At 43.3% G+C, this 19,800-nt stretch overlaps 1 protein-coding gene across 4 annotated transcripts in view; it reads right to left on the reverse strand.

Moving 5' to 3' along the window:
* The window catches only part of TRIM67 (tripartite motif containing 67), a 64,005-nt gene that overhangs the window by 23,619 nt on the left and 20,586 nt on the right, over positions 1-19,800 (reverse strand). For 2 of the 4 annotated variants that reach the window (XM_074948809.1, XM_074948808.1), the window contains exons 3-6: positions 17,144-17,266; positions 15,651-15,761; positions 10,396-10,555; positions 1,382-1,527 (exon numbers count right to left, since the gene is read on the reverse strand). In XM_074948809.1, the coding sequence (XP_074804910.1) occupies positions 1,382-1,527; positions 10,396-10,555; positions 15,651-15,761; positions 17,144-17,266 (540 nt within the window). Of the gene's footprint in view, positions 1-1,381; positions 1,540-10,395; positions 10,556-15,650; positions 15,762-17,143; positions 17,267-19,800 lie in introns of all 4 variants that reach the window. The other 2 variants (XM_074948810.1, XM_074948807.1) reach the window with 2 other exon arrangements.

Consider the following 19,800-nt stretch of genomic DNA (forward strand, 5'->3'; position numbering starts at 1 on the left):
GGAGGATAGGTCCATCAATGGCTATTAGCCAGGATGGGCAGGGATGGTGTCCTTAGCCTCTGTTTGCCAGAAGCTGGGAATGGATGACAGGGGATGGATCACTTAATGATTACCTGTTCTGTTCATTCCCTCTGGGGCACCTGGTATTGGCCACAGTCAGAAGACTGGATACTGGGCTAGATGGACCTTTGGTCTGACCCACTATGGCTGTTCTTAAAGTAATCATTTCAACAGGCACTCAGCCATACACCTTCCTTCCACCCTTTCTTTGTTGTGGAAGCACACCCTCAGCCCTCTCCAAAACCCTAGCAAACAGATGGCTTTTACAGCATGCCCAGAAGGCCACCTATTTTGGGATATTTCTGATCAAGGAGGTGGGGGAGCAAGTTCCCAAAGTCCTGCAGCCTGCACAGAGAACCACCCTGCCAGCCACTCTCTCTATTTTATAATCAGTGGGTTCCTACTCAAGTTCCTATCCTTGCTGGCCACAGCTGCGGCAGTACGGCACAGGGAAAGAGAATATCCCTCAGGTAGGCCAGTCTCAGGTCAGAGCCATCACCTAAACTCCACCCAGTGACCAATGGCCAGTCAGTGCAGATCCCAGAGCACTGGTGTCATGCGCTCCCAGCATGATGACCTGCTCAGTAAGCGATTTGATGTGTTCTGCACAAGCATTAAGTCATTGAATGGTTTTAAGGTGCAGCCCCAGGTAGAGCACATTGCAACTGTCTAATCTTGAGATAACAAAAGCCTAGATAATGGTGGCACAGTCCACACCTGAGAGGAAACACTTCAGCCTCCACACCAGATCCAGATGATAAAAAGCTGGTCGGGTCACTCCTATAATATGACTGTCAAGCAGAAGCAGGGGTTCTAGATCACCTCTACACTGCAAAAATTTGTAACTAATGGCAGACATACTCCTTCAAAGGGACTCACATAACCTCTGCCATCTACTGCTGCTTCCCCCAGCCCACCACCACCACTTCAGTCTTGTCCGAGTTGAGCTTCAGCCACTCACCCTCTTCCATGACCATAGAAAGGATTTTGAGAACCTCAGATAAAGGCCAAAATTTACCCAGAAAACCGGGCATAATAGAATTGTTCCATGACTGCATTTCTTGACCTGGGTCATTGTTTGCTGGGTGCAGCTGACAGTGAAATCTGCAAAGGAACCTCCCCAATTCCTGGGCCATTTATACAATGGCTTCAACCCCAGCATACATTAGAGCAACCTTGGGGCGTCTCTATTCCACTCCAGTTGACTATATCCTGCAACGGGCTATCATCCAGCTGTGTACTGCAGTAGTGCCCTGAAATCCCACCTTCCACCCTCACAAGCCCAGAGAGAACCCAAATAAATACTGAATGAAGTCCTCACTCGGAATTGGCCACCATCTCCATCATCAAGTTCCAAGATATACCCTTCCACTGGATTGTGGGTAAAGGGTGGCATCCTCCAGGCCAATGTCACACTGTTGTTTCGGGTACAACACTTCTCCAGCTGCAGTAACGGGACTGGTGGCACTGTAATGGGAACTGAGTACAGATTAGTGTAATTCTGTCCTTACCCATCAGACTCTGTTGTCAGCAATATGATGAGCCATCACTTCCCTCACCTCGCTTTTAATCTCCCCCATCCTGCAAAGTAGCCAAAGTTACTTGGGGATAGAGCTGGTCAGAAAATGTGTTTTCCCCACTGAAAATTTCAATTTTTCACCAAAAATTCTGTACCAAAAATTTTATCTGAAAACTGAAAAAAATTCAGCTGATACCAAAATATTTAGGCCAAAAAATAAAATTTTGATTTAGAAAATGCTGCCACAGTGCCTCATGGAAATTGCAGTTCAGGTACCACAGACTTCCATTCTCCTCAATAGGCCAGACTCCATCTCCCATGATGCATAACAGTCTTCCACCCTTACAGAGGGGAAGTGGTGCCTGGGATTGGGTGGGGGGGTGAGGGTGTCTCATGCCATTATGCATCATGGGACTTGTAGTGTGGCCAGGGAGCTCAGCCCATGGAGAAGACTGGAGACATGAAACAACCCTACTTCAACACCCATGAGGCACTGTGCCAGCCTATCCGAACTGAAATATTTCTGTATGGGGTTATTTTGTTTTTCAATGAAAAATTGAAATTTCTCACAGAAAGCAAATTTCACAACATTTTCTGTGTAGTCAAAAACCCCATTTTTTGTTTAAAAAAAGTTTCAGGAGAAACGTAGGGATACTATTAAAGAAAAAAAATTTCATTTGAATCTTATCTGAATCACTGTGTTCAGGTAGAAAAAAAGGTCATTTTTAGGTTACAGGAGTCTGATGTTGGCTTCATCCATTTGGAAACTATAACAGTGAGGGTGAGGTTGTGGATGAGGGTATTGTCTGTACTGACTGGGCCAGGAAAATGTTACTGTGCCATTGACCGGGCTGATATTTCAATAATAAAAATAAGCAAAGTGGAACATTCAGCCATGCTTCTGTGAGGAGGGATCATGTATGTTATCTGTCTATGCCACTAAACCCAACTTACCTCTCTTGTCTAGCATCACAGCATCTTTCCGTTCTCCCTTCACTAGAATTAGTCAGCAAGAATCCTAATTTAGAGTGAATTTCACCCTTGTACAGAAGACTAGTACAAGGTTTATGCACCACTTAAATCCCAGGGCTTTAGTGGGGTATAGTGGCATGGAGGCCTTGGACTGGCCTTCTGCATGGTTCTGAATTTTACTATTAGGGCTCAGTTCTGCAAAGTGCTGGGTGCTTCCTGCAAGATGCTGAGCACTTTCAGCAGGGGTGGATGTAGCCTCCCAGTTCAACGGGTGCACTATACTAAACTGCTGAGGGGGTAGCAACTGCTAGCAGTAGTACTCTCCTCCCTAGCACTGCAACCCTAATCCTGGCCTGGAGAGGAGGAGAGGCCCAGGGAAGGGTGGGTGCTGAAGAGCAAGCCTGCCCCACACTCATATCACAGTGGCAGCTCTGGTCCTGTGGGTGTGGGTCCAGCTCCATACTCAGGGTGTTGTGACCTGGAATCACAGAACCACTCAGATTTGGCCCAGCTGCTCCTCTGCCATGATGGCTGGGCCAAACCTGAGTGGTGGTGCAACCCTGCAAGCCAGGTTGCAAGGCCACTCAATGAAATTTGGCCCAGCCACCCTCCAACCCTGAGTGGCGCTGAGACCGTATGTGATAGGTCACTACACTGAGAGTGGGGATCTAGGACAGGAGCTGCTAGTGCGGGGTGATTTCTGTGGGTGCAAATGACCCCATAAGCTCATGCTAAAGCCACCCCTGGCTCTCAGCTCCCATGGACTTAGCTGTTAAAAATGTCAATTTGCTCTTCTTTTGTAGTTTGTTTTCCTCATTTGCCTGTGTGAGAGCCAGCCCTTTGTACTGTTCTTTCTATTCTCTCTCTCGCTGGTATACTGTGCAAAGAACACTGTGTAAAAATTACTGGGATTGTGTTACGTAGCCACGCACGAGCTGACAAAATATCAATATTGCACTTGCAATAAACAATACAAAAGTTATAGTGGCCTTCTGATGGCATCAGCAAGTGTTGCAGTGAATGCTGGTACTACGGAGCCTGGAAGAATGTGTGGCTGACAGCTTTTAAAACAAACTATTAAAGGTGACCCCTCCCCCAAGTTGTGACCTTTTTTGCTTCTTTATAATATTCAGTGAAGACTTTAATGATAATAAATAAAAATCTGCTTGTTTTTTTTTTTTTTTTTACATTCGAGCTTGGGTCTGGTCTTCCCTAGAAGATGATATGGTAACTGGAGTACTAATGAAATTGTGATATCACAACAGTCAAGAAACTAAGTGCTTTGTAACTAGGAGGTGAAGGGAGTTTTAGTTGGACTGTTTAAAACTTCTGGGTTTTTTTTGTTTGTTCTTGTTAACACAGATGTAATGTCAGTGACTAATGAACGCGTTGGAGAAAAGATGTTTTTGTTAAAAAGTCACACTCCTGCCACTATAGTTAAAATGTAAAGTTCACAATACACATCCAATGAGACCCTCTCCAATATCCCCTTCACAAAACAAGGGGAAGATCAGATTCCTGACATTTCTAAGGTTTAAATCTAAGCAAAAAAATCCCAAAACTTTAAAAGAAAGTTTTCAGGTTTTGTCCATCATAAAGAAGTGAAAAAAGCCACAAGCCCAATTTAAAAAAAATCCTTTGAAGATCACCTTTAAGAAGCAGTAATGTCATGTAGTTTTGCTATGTACTGTTAAATATGTGAGACAATTCTCACTCCTTCCCCTCATCCCCCAACCCTTTTCGCCCAGGACACCTAGACTTCAATGTATATAACTCATATCTTTTGAGGCAAAGAATTGGGGATCTGCTGTGTTACATCCCAGAAGTGGATGCACTTCAGAATTTGTGAAGTGATCCTTGTGCACTTCCGACCTACAACACATGGATGTTGTGAAACTTAGGGCCACAGTGTTCTGGAGGACTGCATGGTCACACAGTACTGCAAGGGGGAGTAAGACCCACAACCTACCTCTCTATCCCTAACTAGGCCCCTGCACAGCCTCCCTGGATTTTGGGTCCACGCATATAAGAGTAAGCAGTTGCTGCATGCCTGCTGCTAATCTCCTCCTCCCACCACATGTAGGTAGGTGGGGAGTAAGTAGGAATGGGCAGAGCTTTGGCTCCACCCCCAACCCTAGCTGGCCTGGGTGGAGGGGGCAATCTGCTACTGATAAGAGCCAGTAGCAGACTGCCAGTCTCCTGGGGCAAAGGGAGGGGGGAAGGAATTGTGCCTCTCAGTCTACAAATACATGAAAGGGAGATGAATTGTTTAGGGCAGTACACTGGGCTGTACCTAGGAGCAATAACACACACTTCAAAAAAAGGTAAATGTAGGCTAAGTATTAGGTGGGGGGGAGAGGATGGAATAGAACACTTAGCTGGTAAATTACAGAACTATCCCATTGTTTGTGCCCTTTAAAACTATACTGTAGAAAGCACTAAAAAAATGCTGTACGGAACAATGCTGCCTTGGCAGGGAGATGGAGCTGATAACCAAACCCGTTTTTTCCATCTGTAAATGCTGTGCTGTGCTTCTACAAATGATGCAGGCAGGACATCCTTTGGGTACTAGATCAACACTGTGTCACTGATGTCTCAAGTTAGAAGCTTAGTCACACACAATTCAACTCATCCCATTGCCCCTCCCTCTGTAGGGACAGAGCTGGATGTTCAAAGGTTCTGTTCTGTCGTTTGTCAACCTGACCGGCAAGTTGTACAATGACTTTTCCCCTAGGCTAGATAGTCGGGGCGATTATATTCAGCAAGACAACAGTCCAATGAGAAATTCTGTAAGCTTTAGGTCCCCCTAAATTAAATAAATAGAGATAAAACTAGGGATGAAGCCACACCTTTGGATTTTCCAAATACCAAATAATTTCTTTGTGATGAGTCTGAGTTGTGAGAGACTTGTCAAGTTGTGGGGGGGTGAGGGGGTCAGGAGGGAGTCCCCATAGCAAGATGTGAGTGGGGTGATCATGGGGGCTGGGTAGGGATGACAGGAGGGAGGTATACTCCTCAGAGAGAACCAGACAGGTTGACATTTGGAGCCATCAGGGTGGAAAGAGGTGATTGGTTTTTAAAGCTGTGTCAGGCTGGCAGAGAAGACCGCAGTGGGTGTGAGTCTTTCGAAAGCAGGGCTGGATATTGGACAGGAGCTACAGCAGAGGCAGTGAAAGTATGGGCGTTATCTCTGGATCATGCCACATGGCAGGAAGCGGCTGGAGTGGGTGAAAGGGAATGGGGAAAAAGGTGGGCCACCACATGCCAAAAGTGATTTTAAGCATTTGTATCCATTCTCCATTTTGCAACAAACAAACACACACTAATCCCATCAATATTCCAGCATTCAAGAACAAATCAAACCTGGATTAGATCTCTGTCCATGTCTTTAGTGAAAACAGAGAGAATGTGATGTACAGACACAGCTAGTCATGGAGAAGGGTAGGGATTTCAGACCATGGCAATCAGAAAATATAATGGAGGGAAGAGGACGGAGGTGAAGGAAAGAGGTGTGGGCTAGATCAAAATGCCACCACATATTAGACACTGCGCAGGTCTTTCAGTGGATCAACCTATCCCCTGGAGTACTGAGCTATTGCTAACAGGCTAGCAAAGAGTCACTCCTGTCACTCATCATTACAGTACCACCCTTGTGCTTTCTGTGAAACTGATTACATTTCTCAATGTTAAAGAAACTCTGCCTGATCATTATTTACTGAGATTAGTTTGGGATCTGAGGCTTATTCTTAAACCATGAGTAAGATATATGTACAAGTCATCACTAAGGCTAATTTAATACAATCCGATCTCATTTTCATTATGCTTTGTCTAACGCAGTGAATCAGTGTTTGTTTATGAGCTGCCATTCACCTCCCACTGACCTGTGCAAACTCAGTGATGTTGAATGAGGTGAGGCCAGAGATTTGAAAAAAGATTTCAGAAATTCAGGCATCAACAAGGGCTGATGACAATATTCCATTCCTCTGGGGTGAAGTTACCCCTTGCAGTTCTCCCCTTCCTCTCTACCCCACCTCTCATCTTCCTTATTTAACCATGGACAGCTTCCTCCAGTTTCCAATCTTCAGGCAACAGGGTGAAAATAAACATATAGGAAAAAACAACTTGCCGTTAAAAGGGTCGGTCTGGTACTTTTCCCCTTGGGACTTGTCTGGATCTCCCATTGTGGTTTAGCTCTGAATGTCATTAAAGCTCATTCTGAATCTGCTGTTTCCAGACCAAACACAGAGAGTTGGTAAAATTTCCATATTACAACAAAACACTTGGCAAAGATTGATTGCTCTCTGGGGCAATGTGGTGAATGGGACTGGAAAAAGAGGAGCTGGTTTCAGCAGGGGAATATATTTTTGTGAGACTACTGGTTCAGGAATGCAAGCTTAGGGGTTGCTCTGTATTTAGTTTATGGATAAATAGCAAAGCCTCAACATGTTATGCTGGCTTGCCAGTTATTTATAAAGCTCTGTTTCTTACCACTCTGATTTTTGGCTAGTGAAACATGGCCACTTACTTTGAAATAATTCCTTCCATTTCTATATGCAGGGCCATCTAGATAGGGGGTACTTCAGATTCTCAATATGTGAATGAGATGATATTGTAAAGTTGGTTTTAAATTTTTTAGGTACTAAGGAATTAGTGGGGAAGGGAGAGACTTTACAGAAGGAACCACGTTAGCACAAGCTTGCTGACACAGAAAAGTTTTTTGGGGCAAGCCAACACATACTGGGGCAGGTGGACACAGACAGATGTCAGGAATACAAAGGTACCTTTCCGTCTGGTATGGAATGGAAATGAACTGGGGGAGAAAAGGGTTGAGATCACAAAAATAAATCCAGTAAATACCAACACGTCTATACCTCGATCACAGGGTGTGGCTGCAGCTCAAGTGCACATACTTGAACTAGCTTTAATCTAGTTATCCTGGGACCTGGAGAGCCTGCAGTAGGGTGCATTTCAGTGCTGGCTAGCACTGAGAGTAATTATCCAGGGTGCAGTGTGGTTGTTGAATGTTGAATGTGCATGTTGAAGTGCACGCTGCAAAGATTCACTGCTCAGAACCCGAGGTAGCTAGATTATAGCTAGTTTGGGTATGTCTACTTGAGCTGAGTCACACCCCGTGACTGCAATATATACATACCCTATAAGGTTAAATAGAAATAGGCACACAGCCAAAAATTTTATTTATTTTTTTTATATATATGTCTTTCTATGTCAAGCAATTCCTATCTTCCTGTGATTGTATATTTATTTAGAACTAGAATATGGCTTGTACTACTTGATCAAAGCATAAGGGGAAGTAAGAGCCTTCCCTATGCCCCTGAAAGGGCTACCTGGTCCTTGGGTACATTTCCCCAGGAGAAAGCAGATGCTACATCCCCACTACTCCCCACCAAGGCAGGTGTGCAGAGAATGGGCACAGCCTTGGTCCTACCCTCCAAATGCACAAGTGAGTGGAGGTGACATGGCCTAGGGCGGGAGGGGAGGGAGAGTGATTTTCTGCAGGTTGTAAATTAAAAAATTATGATTGTCTGGAAGCGAAAAATCTAAGGTGTTCCCATCTCAGGTACTCTGTGGGTTGCTTAGCTATTTGGAATGCATGAGTGGCTTAGTTAAATTAATTATTAGCTGTTCAGGAGGGACTATAATCCACTATTACATTTAGATTGATTAAAACACCAGTCTAAGTTGACAACTGACTCCTTGGCAGATAACACTCAGAGAGGCTCTCTCAGTTACATGTTAAATCTCATGCCTTGTGCTCTCGCTTCTATTTTTCTCTCTGTTACGTTTTTAAAGGGGTAATTTACTGATGTTTTTAGAGTGGCTTCATTAATATATCCCATTTATGCTGAGATGCAATCCCCTCTCAATGATCTTATTTTGGCCTTTAACTATTTATCTGAATTCAACAATTTCCATTGTTTCTCCAAGGATTTATCTGTCAAATTAGCCACTCTGTTTCGGTTCAGGACTAAGCCTACAGAGAACAGATAAATTACTAAACATGAGGATTCATGTTCATCTATGGAATGGTCTTGTGGAATCAGAGAAAAACAAAATTATCTTCAGCCCATCCAATACTTTCTGGTAGACTCTTCCATGTCTTCCACATGTATCCGTAGGTCTGGATTCAAAGCCTATTGAACTCAATCGAAATACTCCCACTGATCTAGAAGGACTTTAGATCAGGCCCCTACAGAACATCTATCTGTCCATACATCCAGTTTGGATGTGCCCATCTCCCTAGTATCTAAGTTCCAAGCACAACATTTAAAACTGCATTACATTTTTTTTTTTTTTTTTGCAAATGGCACCCTATTCCCTACCAACTCCTACTTTCAGGCATTTTTAGCTTAACTTCCCCCCGCCCTTCCTTTTGTTCTCCCCTTCCCTGACCACAGGAAACATCACTAGGCTACTCTTCTGTCATTTGTATTGAAGGAGGCCTTGTACAAAACGATTGGTTTTGCAATTTGTCCTATAGACAGTCAGGGCTTATCCTGATCTTTGGTGTTAAGGAATTCCATAGCCAATGACATTCCATGGTAATTTCTTGCCCATACCTCCAAAACTTTATCTTGGGCTCTGGCAACTGCAGTATCCCCACTGAGCATAACTATCATGGTGGTTCTGCCTTACTGAGGGTTTGTCTTTATTACCACATTAAATCAGTGCCAGTAGCGCATCTGATGACGACACATTATGCTGACAGGAGAGCGCTCTCCCATCGACATAATTACGTCACCTCAACAAGAGGCAAAAGCTATGACACCACTGTAAGTCGATTTAAGTTATATTACTCAGGGGAGTGGCTTTTTCACGCCCCGGAGCAATGTAACTTACATTGACTTAAGCGGTAACCCAGACAAGCCCTGAGCATAAGAAGTGACTCATTTGCCACTGATGATACTCTTGCTGACGGATCGAAAAATTTTCAAGCAACTCTAATTACCAATGAAACTGTTTTCTGTCAAAAAAAATGCTGTTTTGTCAAAACCTAAAACGTTTTGTGGAAACGGATCAGGTTTGACAAAAGTTTGAGGGTGGGAGGAAGACAGAGAGCACATGAGCAAGTTCACTTACAGTAGCCAATAGCATGATGGTTAGGGCACTCATCTAGGATATGGGAGACTGGGGTTCAAGTCAATGTCCTAATCACTGAGCTATATAGTCAGTCTTGTGCTCTCTCTCCTATTGAAATTGTTCCACCTTGTATGAATCATTCAATATCAACTGCTCCAAAGTGATACTGACTATATAGCTCAGTGGGTGGGGCACTGACCCAGTTGTGACTCAGACAGAGCAGGGATTTGAACCTGAGTCTCCCAAATGCCAGCTGAGTGACCTAACCACCAGCCTACTGGCTCTTCAGGGCTGACTTCTTGCCCATGTTTTCACAATAAAATTTTGAAACCTCAACATTTTCCATAAAAGGCAATTGTGGTTTTTCATCCAGCCCTATCGGCAACTCATTTTTAATTAATTGTATTAAACTTGTTAATGCTACACAAAGGAGCTAAGTTGTTTTCAAGTTCACATTGACACCAATGTCTTCACCACCTTCAGAACAGACAGATGGTCTTTGTTTGAAACTTTTATCTTTTCAAATCTTTAACTTCACCTAATTTCACTGTCTGAGCTTGTCCGGTCACTTGAGGTGAGGTGAAAGCACTCCTTGGTAAATTCATGTTTGATTAAGAGAAGACAAAAATAACTATCCATAAATTGCAAGTAGTTTCTCTTTCTCCCCACCTTCCTTCACCTCTCCCTCTACAGCACTGTTTCAAAACAGACACACACAAAATAAAAATCAAATCACAAAAGCTCACCCCTACATTTCATTTGAATAAAATCCAGCTGGTGAATTGACTGTAGTAAAGGTTCACTATCCAGAGTCAGGTCAAATTCAGCTGATACTTTTGGTTCCAAGGCTCCTTTGACCCACTGTTCCTGAGACACCTGAACACGTTTGATTAAAGCATCTGAAATCTTAAAAAGAACATTAGGCTTTTAGTGAAACTGCAAATGCAAAAATAGATCAGAATAAATTAGAAGTGACAGACATGAATGACTATGCTATATCGTACAAGGTGACTGAGAGCCTCATGGTCTAACTGAAGCAGGGCACGTGGCAATTTTGCTGTGAGTTCCCATGTGTGTTGCATCTTCCCATGTTGTCTTTTCAAAGCAAATCCCCTGTGAGAGTTGGAAAAGTTAGTTTTCTTTGAAAAGAAACTTTGTGGAACAGGGCGAGGGAGCTATCTTAACTGCTTGAGAGCCACACAGAAAGCGGACTTTCCTCTCTGATCTGCACAGCAGCTGTCTTGATGTCTTATTTCATCTCCATGAATAGAAGGGAGAAGATATCTGACACTAGAAAGCTTTTTAATTTAGCAAAGTCTAGCAGACAGAAATTGAAGCTAGAACAATTCAAACTGGAAAGAAGGTGCCCATTTTTAATAGTTAGGGGAATTAACCATTGGGAACAGATCTCCCCAAAGGATGAGGTTGATTCTCCATTAAATTAAGATTGGATGCCATTCTTAAAGCTCTGCTCTAGTTCAACCACAAGCTATTAGGACTTGACGAATACTGCCAAGATAAGTATTCACCCCCTTCTGTTGGGTTTGAAATGGTAACCATGAAAAGATCTGAGAATTTTCAGAAACAACTTAATAAATCCATATTAAATGGCAAACTAGAGAAAGTCAGAAGAAAGCATGTCAGTATGGGGATTTCATTGTAATAGCTGAGCCTAAATGATCAGATAGTAAGTCTTTACACTTGGCAAAGGGAGGAAGAAGACACCTGCTGGTCACCATGTTTTCTTTTGTAATTGACTCAGGATCATCCCCAAAATCCTTATTCAGCTATTATTAGTTCTTGCAGAGGCAAAACTCCAATAGGCCAAATCCTGAGACAAGGGAACTGCAGATGTTCAGAGCCTCTCAGAGTTTGGTACATAGCTTCAGTGAAGACTGAGTAAGGACTTCAGATTTAGCTCTATTAAAATACCATGGTAAATGGCAGTTTGGATCAAAGAAACTATTTAGACTTTGCCATGTGTTAATTTGGGGTTAGACTGTGCTTTGGACTAATTGCCCATGTGGGGGTACCTGTAGCCCCCCTCCCTTATATCCCAGCACAGGTTTCCTGGCAGCAGAACTAAGAATAAAACTGAGGTTTCTGATATTGGAGACAAAAATATTAGCCACTCAATCATACTGCCTTTCAAGCAGAATGCACCAACTAGGTGCTTTGGTTTTCCTGTCTCCAAACGTTACATTGTGTTTCTCTCCCAGAGTAAGGAATAGAACCAAGCATCCTCATCTCCAATATTAACTGCTATCTTGCGAAGAGTTGTGTAACCTACTGTCAAGGCCACCTTTAGAGGCTAGTCGACAGAGATAACAGTAATTCCATCTGTAGTTCAAGTGGTAAAGGTCTGTGCCGAGGATCTAGAACTCCAGGGTTCAATCCCGATAATGCCTCACAATAGGGGACTTTTTTCAGAGTAACAGCCTTGTTAGTCTGTATTTGCAAAAAGAAAAGGAGTACTTGTGGCACCTTAGAGACTAACCAATTTATTTGAGCATAAGCTTTCATGAGCTACAGCTCACTTCATCGGATGCATACTGTGGAAAGTATAGAAGATCTTTTTATACACACAAAGCATGAAAAAATGGGTGTTTACCACTACAAAAGGTTTTCTCTCCCCCCACCCCACTCTCCTGCTTGTAATAGCTTATCTAAAGTGATCACTCTCCTTACAATGTGTATGATAATCAAGGTGGGCCATTTCCAGCACAAATCCAGGGTTTAACAAGAACGTCTGAGGGGGGGCGGGGGGAGGAAAAAACAAGGGGAAATAGGCTTGAATAGAGACTGGGAGTGGCTAAGTCATTATGCAAGGTAACCTAAGTTAATTGTATCCAATTTGCAAATGAATTCCAATTCAACAGTCTCTTGCTGGAGTCTGGTTTTGAAGTTTTTTTGTTGTAATATCGCAACTTTCATGTCTGTAATCGCATGACCAGAGAGATTGAAGTGTTCTCCAACTGGTTTATGAATGTTATAATTCTTGACATCTGATTTGTGTCCATTTATTCTTTTACGTAGAGACTGTCCAGTTTGACCAATGTACATGGCAAAGGAGCATTGCTGGCACATGATGGCATATATCACACTGGTGGATGTGCAGGTGAATGACTCCCTCCTCAGGCCCTACGCTACCAGCACTCCCAGCTACCTTCGAGACACCACTGACTTCCTGAGGAAACTACAATCCATCGGTGATCTTCCTGATAACACCATCCTGGCCACTATGGATATAGAAGCCCTCTACACCAACATTCCACACAAAGATGGACTACAAGCCATCAAGAACACTATCCCCGATAATGTCACGGCTAACCTGGTGGCTGAACTTTGTGACTTTGTCCTTACCTATAACTATTTTACATTTGGGGACAACATATACCTTCAAATCAGTGGCACTGCTATGGGTACCCACATGGCCCCACAGTATGGCAACATTTTTATGGCTGACTTAGAACAATGCTTCCTCAGCTCTCGTCCCCTAACACCCCTACTCTACTTGCGCTATATTGATGACATCTTCATCATCTGGACCCATGGAAAAGAAGCCCTTGAGGAATTCCACCATGATTTCAACAATTTCCATCCCACCATCAACCTCAGCCTGGTCCAGTCCACAGAAGAGATCCACTTCCTGGACACTACAGTGCTAATAAGCGATGGTCACATAAACACCACCCTATACCGGAAACCTACTGACCGCTATTCCTACCTACATGCCTCCAGCTTTCACCCTGACCACACCACACGATGCATTGTCTACAGCCAAGCTCTGCGATACAACCGCATTTGCTCCAACCCCTCAGACAGAGACAAACACCTATAAGATCTCTATCAAGCATTCTTACAACTACAATACCCACCTGCGGAAGTGAAGAAACAGGCTGATAGAGCCAGAAGAGTTCCCAGAAGTCACCTACTACAGGACAGGCCTAACAAAGAAAATAATAGAACGCCACTAGCCGTCACCTTCAGCCCCCAGCTAAAACCCCTCCAACGCATTATTAAGGATCTACAACCTATCCTGAAGGATGACCCAACACTCTCACAAATCTTGGGAGACAGGCCAGTCCTTGCCTACAGACAGCCCCCCAACCTGAAGCAAATACTCACCAGCAACCACATACCACACAACAGAACCACTAACCCAGGAACCTATCCTTGCAACAAAGCCCGTTGCCAACTGTGCCCACATATCTATTCAGGGGACACCATCACAGGGCCTAATAACATCAGCCACACTATCAGAGGCTCGTTCACCTGCACATCCACCAATGTGATATATGCCATCATGTGCCAGCAATGCCCCTCTGCCATGTACATTGGTCAAACTGGACAGTCTCTACGTAAAAGAATAAATGGACACAAATCAGATGTCAAGAATTATAACATTCATAAACCAGTCGGAGAACACTTCAATCTCTCTGGTCACGCGATTACAGACATGAAAGTTGCGATATTACAACAAAAAAACTTCAAAACCAGACTCCAGCGAGAGACTGTTGAATTGGAATTCATTTGCAAATTGGATACAATTAACTTAGGCTTGAACAGAGACTGGGAGTGGCTAAGTCATTATGCAAGGTAACCTATTTCCCCTTGTTTTTTCCTATTTCCCCCCCCCCCCCCAAGACGTTCTTGTTAAACCCTGGATTTGTGCTGGAAATGGCCCACCTTGATTATCATACACATTGTAAGGAGAGTGATCACTTTAGATAAGCTATTACCAGCAGGAGAGTTGGGTGGGGGGAGAGAAAACCTTTTGTAGTGGTAACACCCATTTTTTCATGCTTTGTGTGTATAAAAAGATCTTCTGTACTTTCCACAGTATGCATCCGATGAAGTGAGCTGTAGCTCACGAAAGCTTATGCTCAAATAAATTGGTTAGTCTCTAAGGTGCCACAAGTACTCCTTTTCTTTTTAGGGGACTTTATGGCTGCATGTGACAAGAATTTGATTTCCCAGTTTGCATTTTAAAAAGTGGTTTAATTAATTCACATATTGAGAAAATAATCCTTTAAACCAGTGGTTCTCAAACTTTAGCAACCGGAGGACCCCCATTTTGATTTAAAATTTTTCACAAAACCTGAGTCCCCCACTCAACCCCTTCCCCTAAGGCCCCCTCTTCTTCCCTCCCCCACTCCACCCGTGCCTCTTCCTGCCCCCTCTCCCAAGCTCGCCCCCACTCCGCTCCTCCCCCTCCCTCCCAGCGCCTTCTGCATGCCGCTGAACAGCTATTCCCCTGCGTGCAGGAAGCACTGGGAGGGAGGGGAAAGAGTTGAACAGCAGGGCTGGGGGACCCCCTGGAGTACCCTCACGGACCCCAGTTTGAGAAACGCTGCTTTAAACGAAGTCTCAATCTAGAAAACATTATCATCTGTAAATTAGGTTTGACACGCAACAAGATAGGTGTTCCATATCTGCATCAAAATTGGCACTCATTTTACACTCACACACTGGCAGGTATGAAGGTTGAGAGGTATGGTGCCAGGAAGGGAACATATCAGAAGCAAGCTGGAGACTTGGTGGTATCAATGGAGTAAGGTCTCTAGGCTGCTCTAACTAACCACCACTGGGACTGGGTTGGTGCAAAAATCAGGAAGCCATAACCAGTTCCCTGATGGTCTCTTACCTCATTCCCCTGCAAATAGAGCAGGCTGGGCAAAGGGGAGAATTGAGTCTTCTAGACCATTCAAATCTTGGCCTCTACTTAGACTACCAACAAGAGTACCAATTATGTTGGAGGCTTTTTTGGTGATGCAGACCCTTGTCTATTGGTAAACGCATAGATGCCACCAAAATCATTTAATATTAGCTACCAAACTGTAATAATTTCTAGGTATTATTGACAAGGACAGAATGTGAAACTGCAGCTGAAAGACTCCATAGCCCATTTCCAAGCCATTAAGCCAAACACTCCACCATAGCAAGTTTTACATTCCAGTATAATCTTTTTGTTTCTTCACAAGAGTAGAAAAGAAAATACCTGTAAAAAACCAGAGGGATCATTTTCTTTGATTACTTCCAGACAGTATTCCATAAGCCCTGTTGACTGACGTAGCTTCAACGTACAGTGATTTATCTGGTCCCAAACAACCTGCAAATGAAAACCTCAGTACATTTCTCATAATCCTCTCAGTTTTCACTGAATCAAGGAAATTATTTCAGAAGCAGCAGCAGTGAATGGAAGAGAGTGTTAAACCTATGTTTGTTTTAGCTGCCATATGGGTATTACCCCATCTGCATCAGCTACACTTCTTTACTCTGTATTGTAAATACTGATAATTAGTTTGGCAAAATGTCATGTACAGGGAATCTCAATTATCAGAGCAGATAAAGTGTTGAATACCCAGGTCTGCTCATGGCTGAAGGAGTTAGGATCTAATAAGTGTAGAATTTGTTCACTGCACATGCAACCACACTTCCATTAAAATTTGAGCTTTTAATTACAAAATAACTGAAACCTAATATATTAAACAGAATAACTATAAGGACTACTGGGCAGTTTATATTCTATCATTCCCTTCACAATTTACAGTAGACCCTTGTTCATCCAGAGGAAAAGAATAAGAAAAGCACATCTCTCATTTTTCCCCAACTTTGGACTTGTTTCTGCTCTCATACTGCTGTAAATCAGGAGTAAGTCCACTGCAGTCTATGGAGTTATTCAAGGTAAAAATGGTGTAAGTGAGAGGAGAATCAGGCCTTTTAGTGGGACATCACAAATTTAGGAAGTTGTGAGAGTGGGGTTCCCAGAACATTGAGCTGAAGCAGTTTGTCCATTCCCTCTACATTGTGTTAATCAGACAATAGAAAAAAAATCTAAAATATTTATAATGCACCCAGAACTTGTAATATTTTCAAATACAGAGCTATGAGTTGCATGAAATTTCACCACAAAGAACCCTACTGATCACCACTCCAATCAGCCAGTTACATTTTCTCTTTCCTTCCCCTTTCTCTTATTTCTCTTGAGAAGAGAGTAAAAGAGGATCCCAGGATGTGTCTCACTGACACTTGAGATTCTGAAGTTTTAAAGAATGGACTAAATCCTGAAGTTTTTATTCAGTCCTTTCTCAAACAAGATTGCTTCTACAAGGTCAAAACCAGAGATGTAATAAGTGCTTGAACTGCCCATTGATTTCAGTGGGAGTTGTGATTACTTAGCACCTGTCAGGATTTGACCCATAAACTTCAATAAGAGTATTGCCTAAAGACTGAAGCACCAATTCAGCAAGTTACTTAAGCACATGCCTAACTTTAAACACATGAATAATTCCATTGCAGTTATGCTTATGTACCTTGTTAAACTGGGGCCTGAATAAGGACTTCAAGATTTGGTCAATGGGAATTTTAACTGAGTAAGGACTTCAGGACTTGGCGTCATGTGCATTAACTCTAGGCTAAAGAGTCACTTCAATAGAAATATTTGTAGCCACACTCTCTAGAATGCTTACAACTCATAATAGTTGTACTCACCTTTAATTTGTGCTCACGGTCTTTGGTAACTTTTGTGAGCAGTTTTGCCTTTTGACGAGTTAATGCATCAACCAGGGCATCACACTGAGCAACCAGACAAGCTTCATAGTCCAACCCATTCTCCTAGAAGAAGGTGACAACCATATTCATCTATGAAAATGAATTTTTTACAGTAAAAGCTGTTATTTACCCAAACCAATATACATGTTTTACATTTAGAAAATGTTTCCTTTCAAGAGTTTGGCACGTCATGTTTCCTTTGTGATTCCATTACATATTGCACTGTTAACAACTGCTAGCTATAATATGCCTTAAGGGACACTGTCAAGATGATCATGCTACAAAATTAATTTATTGTAACACCTTAATATACTAGCATTTTCCAGACAAATGAATGCTTAGGAGTCTCTATGTATTATTAAAATATTGTTCCAAATTCTGCTCTCAGTTACCTCACTGAAATGCCTCTGAAATCAGGGGGGTCGCACCATAGTAACTAAAGCAGAATGTAGTCCACAGACTGATCCCAAGGGGAATAAACCAAGAATAAATATAATTCTTGAGATTGTGGTATATTGCCTCAAGCTGAGGGAAATATGCACAATCAAAGGAACAATTTTAACCTAAGCACTTTTTTTTGAGCTTCTTGTAGTTAGCACATGCTTACATCTTCCCTGGAAACATGAATTTAGTTAGCCTTTTAAAAATAATACACTGTAGATTTTAGTTCCGTAGCAGTGGAATTCACCTCTATACAGAGTACCAGCAGAAGGCATATGCAGCACTTTAGTCAGAGCTTAAGTGGCATTTAAATAGTACTAGGCTTTGGTCTGGCCCTCTGCACACAGGTGAATTTCACTCCTATGGAATTCACAACATAAAACTGGTTTAAACGGAAGTCATCATACAAGCTAAGCAGCTGCTCTTGAGGAGGGAAGGAAGCCTTCATGCACCTGTTTCCAGGAGACACTGGGCTGACTAACTAGCTTCTCCCCAAACCCCAGTTCAGCACTTAAGCTTTAGTGTGCTTAACTTTAAGCATGTGGAGTTTTCAAAGATAATGGCCAATGGCTCTGCAATCACATCCGCCAATTCCTTTAGCACTCTCGGATGCAACTCGTCCGGCCCCATGGACTTGTGCACATCCAGCTTTTCTAAATAGTCCCTAACCACCTCTTTCTCCATAGAGGGCTGGCCATCTACTCCCCATGTTGCGATGCCCAGCACAGCAGTCTGGGAGCTGTCCTTGTTAGTGAAGACAGAGGCAAAAAAAGCATTGAGCACATTAGCTTTTTCCACATCCTCTGTCACTAGGTTGCCTCCCTCATTCAGTAAGGGGCCCACACTTTCCTTGGCTTTCTTCTTGTTGCCAACATACCTGAAGAAACCCTTCTTGTTACTCTTGACATCTCTTGCTAGCTGAAGCTCCAGGTGCGATTTGGCCCTCCTGATTTCATTCCTACATGTCCGAGCAATATTTTTATACTCTTCCCTGGTCATATGTCCAACCTTCCACTTCTTGTAAGCTTCTTTTTTATGTTTAAGATCCACTAGGATTTCACCGTTAAGCCAAGCTGGTCGCCTGCCATATTTACTATTCTTTCGACTCATCGGGATGGTTTGTCCCTGTAACCTCAACAGGGATTCCTTGAAATACAGCCAGCTCTCCTGGACTCCTTTCCCCTTCATGTTAGTCCCCCAGGGGATCCTACCCATCCGCTCTCTGAGGGAGTCGAAGTCTGCTTTCCTGAAGTCCAGGGTCCGTATCCTGCTGCTTACCTTTCTGCCCTGTGTCAGGATCCTGAACTCAACCAACTCATGGTCACTGCCTCCCAGATTCCCGTCCACTTTTGCTTCCCCCACTAATTCTTCCCTGTTTGTGAGCAGCAGGTCAAGAAAAGCTCCCCCCCAGTTGGCTCGTCTAGCACTTGCACCAGGAAATTGTCCCCTACGCTTTCCAAGAACTTCCTGGATTGTCTATGCACCGCTGTATTGCTCTCCCAGCAAATATCAGGAAAATTAAAGTCACCCATGAGAACCAGGGCGTGCGATCTAGTAGCTTCTGCGAGTTGCCGGAAGAAAGCCTCATCCACCTCATCCCCCTGGTCCCGTGGTCTATAGCAGACTCCCACCACTACATCACTTTTGTTGCTCACACTTCTAAACTTAATCCAGAGACACTCAGGTTTTTCTGCAGTTTCGTACCGGAGCTCTGAGCAGTCATACTGCTCCCTTACATACAGTGCTACTCCCCCACCTTTTCTGCCTTGCCTGTCCTTCCTGAACAGTTTATAACCATCCATGACAGTACTCCAGTCATGTGAGTTATCCCACCAAATCTCTGTTATTCCAATCACGTCATAATTCCTTGACATCACCAGGACCTCCAGTTCTCCCTGCTTGTTTCCAAGGCTTTGTGCATTCGTATATAAGCACTTGAGATAACCTGCTGATCGCTTGTATCTGTCCCTCCTCTACTTGGGTTACACCTTCTGTACCTTCACTTTGTCTCTCACAAGATGATAGGGAAATGTTAGTTTCTGCACAGAGCTCGAGTCAGAATGAGTGCTCTTGTGGGTGACCCTGTCATGGGGACTACAACCCCCCCCACACACACAAACACAGTACTTGTTGCAGCAGATGGGAGAAGACTGAGG

This window comes from Natator depressus, chromosome 3 (assembly GCF_965152275.1).
Source record: "Natator depressus isolate rNatDep1 chromosome 3, rNatDep2.hap1, whole genome shotgun sequence".
Classification (NCBI taxonomy): Eukaryota; Metazoa; Chordata; order Testudines; family Cheloniidae; genus Natator; species Natator depressus.